Genomic DNA, 10341 nt, shown 5'->3' with positions numbered 1-10341 from the left:
GCAGAGCCAGCATTCTTGAGTCCGGTTAGGGTTGGTTAAGTTTAAGGCTTGATATGCCCCCTGTATAAGGCCGACCAACCTGTCCCCAGTTCCGGATACCGCCGGAGCGGGCACTGACGGGAACGAGCCCTCCGCTAAAGAAGTTGAGGAGAGTGCCGGGGTGGCGTTTCCTGAAGGGGGTTGGGCTGGCGCTGGGGGAGGTTTGGGAGGGGATGGAGCCTGTTGGTCGCCCAGGACTGTGTTGGGGCCCAGGGACGAGGATGGAGAATCCGGGGTGAAGCCATAAGTGAGAGTAATTATAGCTCCATGGTCTGGACCGGTGGGGTCGTATCTCCGGATCCCCCATGATCCTGTTAGGGCAGGGGCCTGGTCCTTACATTTTGAAAAGGTCAGGCGAATGTTTGGGCCGGAGGGGTAAGGGGTCTTATCCCAGTATTCTATATGTAGGGGATCATTTCCCTGGGGGGTTCCCCAAGAGCTAGCCAGGGATCCCCAGGAGGAGGTTTCGCAGCCCCAAGCGTTACAATAATATTGGTTGGCCGTGCTATGTGAGCATCGTTTATGGCTCCGGGTCCCCGGACAGGCATACCAATCAGCATTGTTACCGGGAACCAGCCCTCCCACTGCCTGGAACAAGGTGACTAGATTGGCTTTCATTTCGGGTGGGCATCCTAGATTCTTGGGCCCCTTCATGGTTGTAACATTGAGAATCACATCTGTACCGGCTACTAGGAGGGTCCAGGTGCTCTTTCCCACAATGTGGGGCGAGACTGAGCGTTCTCCCAGGGCGCGGGGGGAGGTTATGAGCATCATCAAGACTAGGTACGGGAGAGTCTTATCTTTAGAGGGTTTTGTGTGCGGTGGATCCTCCATGATGCCCCGGTTGTGGTTCCGTCAGGAGGGCTGGCTGCTTTGACGTGCGACGCGTGGACCCAGGCTGCGATGCCGTCAACTTTCAGCGCGGTCGGGGTGGTCAGTAGCACGGTATAGGGTCCCTTCCAGCGGGGTTCCAAATTCTTAACCTGATGCCTGCGGACCCACACGGTGTCGCCAATCTGGTAGTTATGAGGCACCACTGGTCTGTCCAATTGCTCCTGGTAGGCTGCAGCAAGTGGTTTCCAGACCTCACGTTGCACGATTTGGAGTGCCTGCAAATGAGCTTGCAGAGAAGGACTATTAGCAAAGTCTGAAATATTGGAATCAAAGAAATTAATGAAGGGCGGGGGCGCCCCGTATAGTATTTCAAAGGGAGTAAGTCCATGGGGTCCTGGAGTGTTTCTGGCCCTGTATAGGGCCAAGGGTAGTAGGAGTACCCAGTCTCTAGAGCCAGCTGCAAGCGTTAATTTGGTCAAAGTCTCCTTAATAGTTCTGTTCATTCTTTCTACCTGTCCTGAGCTCTGGGGTCTGTATGCACAATGTAATTTCCAATCAATCCCCAATAGCTTGGCCACCAACTGACTTACCTGGGAGACGAAGGCGGGCCCATTATCAGTGCCCAACATTTGGGGCATGCCATACCTGGGGAAGATTTCTTCCAGTAGCTTTTTGGTCACAATCTTTGCGGTCTCATGCTTGGTCGGGAAGGCTTCCACCCATCCCGAAAAGGTGTCCACAAATACCAATAAGTACCGGTATCCATACATGCCTGGTTTTACTTCGGTAAAGTCAATTTCCCATTGTACTCCTGGTCGATGACCGCGAATTCGCACCCCCTGTCCCACCTTGGCTTTTCCTGCATTCACCTGTGTACATGCTCTACATTTGTCCACAACCTTTTGGAGGATGCTGTCTCGCCCCAGTAAATAGCAAAAAGTCTCCTGCCGATCTAACAATGTTTTCATCTTTCGGGGGCTTAGATGGGTCAGTTTATGTAAGTAATCAAGCATCTTATAAGTGTATGCCATCGGCATCACTGTTTTTCCCTTCCATGTCCATTCGCCCGTTCTCTGGTCCTGCTCCGCTCCCATGTCTGCCAGGAGCTTCAGATCCTCCTCATCATATTCGAGGGGGTCTCTCCTATCCTGGTGCATGGGCAGTATGGCTAGCGGAGCCTGCAGGGCCACCTGTTTAGCGGCTTCATCAGCCAGCCGGTTTCCTCGAGCCTCAGGGCTGTCTCCTTTCTGGTGTCCTGGGCAATGTATAATGCTCAGTTTTCGAGGCAGAAATAAAGCTTTTAACAAGGCTAAGATCTCTGTTTTATTTTTAATTTCCTTTCCTTCTGAAGTCAGTAGCCCTCTTCTTCGGTATATTTCCCCATGAACATGAGCAGTGGCAAAAGCATATCGGCTGTCAGTGTAGACATTGAGCTTCTTACCTTCTGCCATCCTCAAAGCTTGTGTCAAGGCGACAAGCTCTGCTCGCTGCGCAGAAGTCCCTGCAGGCAGAGACTGTGCCCAGATCACTTCGGTCTCCGTGGTTACCGCTGCACCCGCCTTTCGCTCACCTTCCCGCAGAAAGCTGCTGCCATCAGTGTACCAGGTGACATCCGCATCCCGGAGGGGTTGATCCGTCAGGTCCGGTCTGGTCCCGTGCATTTCCGCCAGGATCTCGAGACAGTCGTGTTGTTCCGTCTCCCCCTCCTCTGGGAGTGGTAGCAGGGTTGCAGGATTGAGCGCCACCACTGGTCCGAAATGGATTCGGTCCGAGTCCAGGAGCATGGCCTGATAATGGGTCATGCGGGCATTGGAGAGCCAGCGATCTGGGGGTTGTCTGATTAGAGTCTCAATTGCGTGTGGGGCCAGGATGGTCAAAGGTTGGCCCATAGTCAGTTTGCCAGCGTCCTTGGTGAGGACTGCCACTGCTGCTACCATTCTGAGGCATGGGGGCCATCCTGCGGCCACGGGGTCCAACTTCTTGGATAGGTAGGCTATTGGCCGCCGCCAGGGCCCCAACCTCTGGGTCAAGACCCCTTTTGCATATCCTTGCTTCTCGTCAACAAACAAATCAAAAGGCTTAGTCAGGTCAGGGAGGCCTAAAGCTGGGGCTGTGAGCAGAGCCCGTTTGATTTTCTGGAAAGCCTCATCCTGATCCGATCCCCATGAGTACATCACCCCCTGCTTAGTCAGTGGGTACAGAGGGGCTGCCAGTTCCGCGAATCCGGGGATCCAGAGCCGGCAGAATCCCGCTGTCCCTAGAAACTCTCTCAGCTGGCGGGGTGTCCGGGGTGTAGGGATTTTCATAACTGTGTCTTTCCTGGCCTCCGTTAGCCACCTCTGTCCTTCTTTGATTTGGTACCCTAAGTAGGTGACCTGCCGTTGGCATATTTGGGCCTTCTTGGCGGAAGCTCGGTACCCTAGGTTCCCCAAAGCTTGTAGTAATGCCTCAGTTCCTTTTTTACAGTCCTGAGCCGAGGTAGCAGCTAGCAAGAGGTCATCAACGTATTGCAACAGCATCAGGCCAGGATGCCTCACTCTGAAATCCGCTAAGTCTCGGTGTAGGGCCTCATCGAACAGGGTGGGGCTATTTTTGAAACCCTGAGGCAACCTGGTCCAGGTCAGCTGTCCCGAAATCCCCAATTTAGGATCCTTCCATTCAAAAGCAAATATAGGCTGACTTTTGGGGTGCAGTCTCAGACAGAAGAATGCATCCTTGAGGTCCAGGACGGTATACCAAGTATATGAGGGTGACAGTCCACTTAACAGATTGTAGGGGTTAGGAACTGTCGGGTGTATGTCTTCCACCCGTTTATTGACCTCTCTTAGATCCTGTACAGGTCTATAGTCCCCAGTTCCTGGCTTTTTCACGGGCAGCAAGGGGGTATTCCAAGGGGACCGGCAGGGGACTAATATTCCCTGATCAAGAAGCCTTTTGATGTGAGGCCTTATTCCTTCCCTTGCCTCGTGAGACATGGGGTACTGTTTAATCGAGACAGGAGTAGCAGTTGTCTTGAGGCTTACCATTAGAGGGGGCTGCTGTCTGGCCAGCCCCATTCCCCCGGTTTCTGCCCATGCCTGGGGAAAGCGGTCCAGCCAATAAGCCTCAGTGGGGGCCACAGTGGTACTATCTTTTTCATGCAGCCTATATTCATCTTCTAGGCTGAGAGTCAGCACATGTAAGGGTTGTCCCTGAGGGCCAACTACCTGTGCTCCGGTTTCCTTGAAGAAAATTTGAGCTTTTAATTTTGTGAGCAAGTCCCTTCCTAGGAGCGGATATGGACAGTCGGGCACGTGGAGGAAAGAATGAGTCACCTTACCGGTTGCTAGGTGAACCTTGCGATCCGTGGTCCATCGGTATCGTTTTCCACCAGTGGCCCCTTGGACCCAGGCAGACTTGTCACTCAGGGGTCCGGGGTCCCTGGTTAGCACCGAGTGTTGAGCTCCTGTGTCGACCAGGAAGGTGACGGGTTGCCCCCCAACATCTAAGGTTATCCTGGGCTCAGGGGGGGGCTCCTGGCCCTGACCCCCCTAGTCGTCCAGGGTCAGGAGGGAGGTCCGGGGTGGCCCGAATCTCCTGGGCCCTCTCTGTTTCTTGGGGCAATCTCTTGCCCAATGTCCCTTTTCCTTGCAGTAGGCACATTGGTCCTTGTCAAGGGGTTGCCTTTCCCTGTCTCCTCCCTGTCTATCCTGCCTTTGCCCTGACACTACGGTGGCCAAAAGCTTAGTCATTTCTTTATGTCTCTTGCGATCCCTCTCCTTTTCCTTTTCCTCAGCTTCTTTTCTGAAGCGGTCCTCTCTCTCCTCTGCTTCTCTCCTGAGGCGGTCCTCTCTCTCCTCCTGCGTCTCCCTTTTATTGAAAATCTTTTCTGCCTCCTTTAACAGATCCCTGAGTGAACTTTCCCTGAGGTTTTCTAGGCGCTCCAGTTTGCGCCTGATATCTGGGGCTGACTGCCAAATGAAAGACATGGAGATATTGGTCTCCTGTCCGGGGTCGTCGGGGTCATAAGGAGTATACCTGCGGTAAGCCTCTTTAAGCCTCTCAAGGAACGCAGAGGGAGTTTCCTCTGACCCCTGTACAACCTGCTTTACCTGAGCCAAATTCGTTGGGCGTCGAGCCGCCCTGTGGAGACCCGCTATGAGCAACTGGCGATAGAGAACTAGGTGATTCCTACCTTCCACCGTGGTGAAATCCCAAGAGGGACGTTCAAGGGGAAAGGCAGAATCTATTTCATTAGGCAATTGGGTGGAGCGGCCATCAGGTCCCCGGACTTCCTTCCGGGCTTCCAGGAGGACCCTCTGCCGTTCCTCCGAAGTCAGCAGGGTCTGCAACAGCTGCTGGCAGTCGTCCCATGTAGGCTGATGGGTGATCAAGATAGATTCAATCAATGCGGTCAGCCTAGAGGGGTCCTCAGAGAAAGGAGGGTTATTATTTTTCCAGTTATAAAGGTCCGAGGAGGAAAATGGCCAGTACTGCAATTGGCCATTCATTCCCGTGCGGAGAGGGAATGCCTGTGAGGAGGTTGTATCTGCTGCATGCGGCTGGTCCCTCCGTCCCCTCAGGCGCGCGGCCATCGGCGAAGGATCAGGAGAGGCAGGCGTCTCTCTCTCAGTGGGGTCCGCCTCATTCGGAGACTGCGGGGCTGGCTCCTGGTACGGCGGAGGATCCTCCGTGAGGAGGTCCATTAGCAAGTCGCCCTCTGGAGGCAAAACTTTGGGGATAGGGGATCCTGAGGACTTGGTGAGGGCTGGGTAGAGGGAGGAGCGGGGCGGGGGTCCCGTAGGGGTGGGAAGGAGTGGAGGGGGTAGAGTGGGTGCAGAGAAAGTGAGGGTAGGGGGATTTGGGGCGATGAAGGGCTTGACCCAAAGCGGTGGGTCATAAACCATCGCTTCCCAAACCACAATATATGCGACCTGGTCTGGATGCCCGTGAGGGCCAGGATCCATCACCTTGGCCTTCACCTGTAAGATAACATTGATGTCAAAAGTTCCATCCCGAGGCCAGCCCACATTGAATGTGGGCCACTCTGAGGAGCAGAAAGTTACCCAACGTTTCTTCCGAATGTCCAGTGACTGGTTATTTGCAATGTCTTGGACATCTCGCCAGTGCTGCAAAGTGAGGCTTAAAGGGGTGGTTACAGATTGGCCCATTCTCTCAACCGCGGTGACAGTAACAATCAGACAAACGCACAAAATACAACTTAGACCAACACAAAATCGCGCAGCGCGGCTTCGGCGTAGGACCGAAAGCAAAACTTCAGACGGAGACTCTGAGGATCCGGATTCCTCGTCTCCCAGAAGAATCACATACCCTTCGGACTGTGGGGGCGCCCCAAACAATCCTATTCGGTAAGGATTCACAGAGTTACCGATGGGCCAGGCACCACATCCAGCCCCAGATGTCCCTGGGACGTCTCCCAGGGCTGCGGTCGGGGGTATGAGCCCGTCGGCTCCCCACGTCCGCCCGATACAGACCTAGTCGGCCAACTAGTACAGAGTCAGTCGCAAGCGCAAACACAGAACACCGAAACACGGATACACTGAAACACTGATATTCAGGGGAAACAATCGCTGGCCAGCTTACCTCCCGGTGGTGGGTCGGTGATCCCTGGACAGGAGTCTCCAGATCTCGGTGGAACCTCCAAATGAAAGACCCCCGTGGTAGGCAGTCTTTCAGACCGGGGAGACCCTCCCAAGGAACAGCGAGACCACTCTCCGGATGCAAACAGCAAGAGGCTTTTATTGAGTACACAGGTACCTGGGGCGGCTTAGTCTTTCGGGAGACAAGCGCGCCTGCAGACTGGGGGAAGGTCTTTTTATAGGAAAGAGGGCAGCAGAAGCAGATTACAGAAGCAAATGCATCGTTAGGGGTCAGTTGGAATGGGGCAAGGGGCACAGGGGGTTTTTCCTTTCCCAGCACAGATGTATGGGAACAGACATCCTGTTAATTGATGTCCTGTCCTAATCTATGGATATATAGATCCTGTTTTGCAGCCAAGCAAATGCATCGTTAGGGGTCAGTTGGAATGGGGCAAGGGGCACAGGGGGTTTTTCCTTTCCCAGCACAGATGTATGGGAACAGACATCCTGTTTTGCAGCCAGGGACACTGACCTTACTCTGCACTTACAGTCGTACGTCAAAAAGCTCTTTGAAGTGACGTTACAGCAGATAAGCTGGGATCTTTCATAGGGGGAGTTGTCTCCTCTGTGAATTACTGATATTCTAGATTGGGCACGTATACTGACTATAGGCATCCTGTTTCCCTAAGCAACCGGGATGTTCTCATTAGAGCAGGCCAGCTGCGGGTTCCTTATCGCTTGAGGCCGGATGGCTGACCGGCTGACCGTGGATATCTTGCCTGGCTTTTCCGCCCTCATTTTCAAGTCGAACTTCCCTGCTCTAATTACTTGCGTTGCTGCAAAGTTTAAGCCTTGCAAAATGGCGTTACTGCTGCTTAGTGAGTGGGGGTCTTTCACTAAGAGATGGAAACTACCCAATTGTAGCTTGTGGAAGAATAGATAATAAAAATGTGTCATATATACACCATCAATATTATTCATGTTGTTTCTTCCACGGAATCAGAAAAGAAACACGAGACACGACGATCCCAAGTGGCTGAACTTTAATGGGGTGGAGGGACGTGATGACAGTGAGGAAGCGGGGATGAAAAGGAATAGGGTCATGGCGTCTTCGGCTTTTTAAAGGAGGCTAGGTACACCTGGGAAATGTGTGTCTTGCGCATGTGTGGCTTTTTTGTCAAATGCTGAGTGCTTCTGGGAAATGTGTTCTGGTGGGACGTTGTATTCTTTGCGCATATGTTGCCTTTTTATCGAACACTGAGCACTTATGGGAAATGTGGTCTTCCCGGGTTAGGCGCAAGGCTAGGGGCCTCCACAGCAGGGGCCTTTTGGGAGATGGGAACCCTCCCAAAAGAACAACATTCCATCCTTTTGGTTTTATTAAAAAAATTGGGGGGGGGGGTTGAGGATCTTAATGGGTAGGGAATGGGGACGTAGCCCGGTCTCTCATAACTGCTTCCTGCTGGCTTTGGGTGTCGAGGGGTCCAGGGAATATCCGATGTGTCCTGGTGATGTCCTGTTGATCATGTCCTGTTCGCTGACGTTCTGAGGTAGCTGATTGAAATCGCATCTGTCTGGCTTTTGAGTAGCTAGGTCATCGTAAGATGCTGGAAAACAAAAGTTGCACTAGTAGAGAGAAAAAAATTAAAGGGGAGATTTGGGGTGGGGGGGGCTTTAGGAGGTTTGGGAAATTAAAGGGGAGATTTGGGGTGGGGGGCTTTAGGAGGTTTGGGGTTAAGAATGGTAAAAAAATTGAATGGTACTTATTCCATTAATGATACTTGTTCCATTTGGGCCTGCTTCATTCAGGTGGGTCAGGCTGGCTTCTTGGAGCTTAAAGAAAATGTCTCAAAAGAAACAGATTTTAACCGTGCATACCTCAGCATGCAGGAAACACTGCTGCAGTCAGTGGCAAACCTGTTATGTCAAGGAACTTGTTAAGAATTTGCTTACCACCTGAACCTTTGGCTCTGTGTCTGATGGTGATTTCTGTAACGACACCTGAATGGTTATTTAGAAATTTAGAGGAGAAGGGAGGGTGTGTTAGCACAAGAGGATTAAGTGAAGGCTGGGACCACTATTTCCCTTAGACTGGAATAGAGGGGGCTGAACTTGGTGTCCTCTGGAACTTAAGAGAACAAGGTTCTCTCTGAGTTACCGTGTATGGAGGATTGTCTTGAGCTGTGGAAGTGAACAGTTTAAGATGTGACAGGTGAATCCAGTGAGGAATTCCCTCGAGCTTGGCAGCTGTGGGAGTTAAAAGAATTACTCTGAGGGGACTACGCCATGTAGGGGAAAAGGGTGAGGGGCGTTGGCCTGGAGGTGAGAATAATACCTGATCTCCTATTTTAACTGGCGGTGGACATGTGTTAGCACATGGTTGAGGTAATGAGTGATCTGTGAAGTCCCACAGTAGCGAGCGTAAATGGGATAGTAGGGGGGTGAGCAGGTGGTCAGGAAGGGGAGAGGTTCCCGGTGGGAGGCCAGGGGTTAAAACCGGCCGCCCATACATGAGTTCAAAGGGTGAAATGAAAAGGGGGCCCTTTGGGAGAGCCCTAAGCCTAAGAAGAGCCAGAGGCAGGAGCCTTACCCAGTCAAGGTGAAGTTCCTGTAACATTTTAATGAGGGCGTCCTTCAAAGAGTGGTTAGTCCGTTCTACCTTACCTGAAGACTGAGGGTGGTACAGGATGTGGAAATTCCATAGGAATTCAAAGCCTTAGACAGGTTTTGAGAAATCTGAGAAGTAAACTCTAGGCCATTATCTGACTGAAGAGAAGTTGGAAGTCCAAACCAGGGAATGATTTCTCAGAGAAGAACATCGGAGACTGTCTGAGCCCTCTTGTTGGTGGTGGGGAAGGCTTCAACCCACCCAGACATTGTATCCACCAAAACCAGGAGATATTTAACTCTTCTGACTGTGGGCATATGAGTAAAATCCAGCTGCCAGTCAGTTCCCGGGAAAGGAGCCCCTTGCCTGGTTAGTAGGGAAAGGGAAGCTATGGTATTTGGTACTGGGATCTGACTTTTGGCAGATTTGACAGGAGGCAGTGATAGCCTTTAGGAACCTGATATCCTAAGGTGTGGGTTGAAGGCGAGACCTGACAAAATGAAGTAGAGCTTTGTTATTAGGATGAAAGAGCTGGTGTAGGTAGTACAGGATCTGTTGGGTGTCAGGAGGTGTCTGCGAGGCTGTGGGCTGTGCTGTAAGGACTCCCTGAGGTAACTGAGGCAGATATGGGCTCTGGAGTGCTGCTGTCTTAGCCGCTCTGTCAGCCTGATTATGTCCCTTGGAAACAATAGAACTGTCAGGCTGATGAGACTGACAGTGAATAATTCCTATAGCTTTAGGGAGATGGGAAGCTTTTAATAGGTCCATAATATGCTCTGAGTTAGTAATAGATCCTCCTTTTGTCATGAGAAGTCCGCGCTCCTTCCAGATAGCTGTGTGAGACAGCAGGATATGAAACGCATATTTAGAATCTGTGTAAACATTTAAAGATTGTCCCTCGGCTAACTGAAAGGCACAGGTGAGAGCTATCAGCTCAGCCTGCTGGTTAGTAGTATGAGCAGGGAGTGCCTTTGCCTCAACTATCTCCGTGTCTGATACTATGGCATAGCCTGCTCTGCAAGTCCCATCACATAGAAAGGAGCTACCATCTGTGTGCCAGGTATAAGTAGCCCGGGACAGTTTGCCCTCCTGTATATGTGAGGGGTGAGGCAGTAGGCCCTCTAGGACCTCAATGCAGGAGTGGGATGGGGAATCATTAACATTAGGTTGAGGTAGAAGATTTGAGATATTAAGGGGTGGGCAGCATTGAAATGTGAGACTGGCATCTTCCACCAGTGCCACCTGAAGGGAAAGAACTTGAGAAGGGGGTAGGGTCTGTAA

General features: G+C 51.9%; 1 protein-coding gene across 1 annotated transcript; it reads right to left on the bottom strand.

Moving 5' to 3' along the window:
• Positions 1-684: 684 nt before the first annotated feature.
• LOC121440199 lies at positions 685-5666 on the bottom strand. Its single transcript, XM_041640933.1, is given in 2 exon segments — positions 685-1159; positions 2315-5666. Coding segments are annotated over 2 exon segments (3585 nt in total). The 5' UTR covers positions 5559-5666; the 3' UTR covers positions 685-818.
• Between the last annotated feature and the right edge of the window lie 4675 nt (positions 5667-10341).

Source organism: Microtus oregoni, unplaced genomic scaffold (assembly GCF_018167655.1).
Source record: "Microtus oregoni isolate MIOR12 unplaced genomic scaffold, Mior012 000066F_030, whole genome shotgun sequence".
NCBI lineage: Eukaryota > Metazoa > Chordata > Mammalia > Rodentia > Cricetidae > Microtus > Microtus oregoni.
The sequence above is the reverse complement of the archived record's forward strand: the minus strand, read 5'-3'. Positions and strand labels throughout refer to the sequence as shown.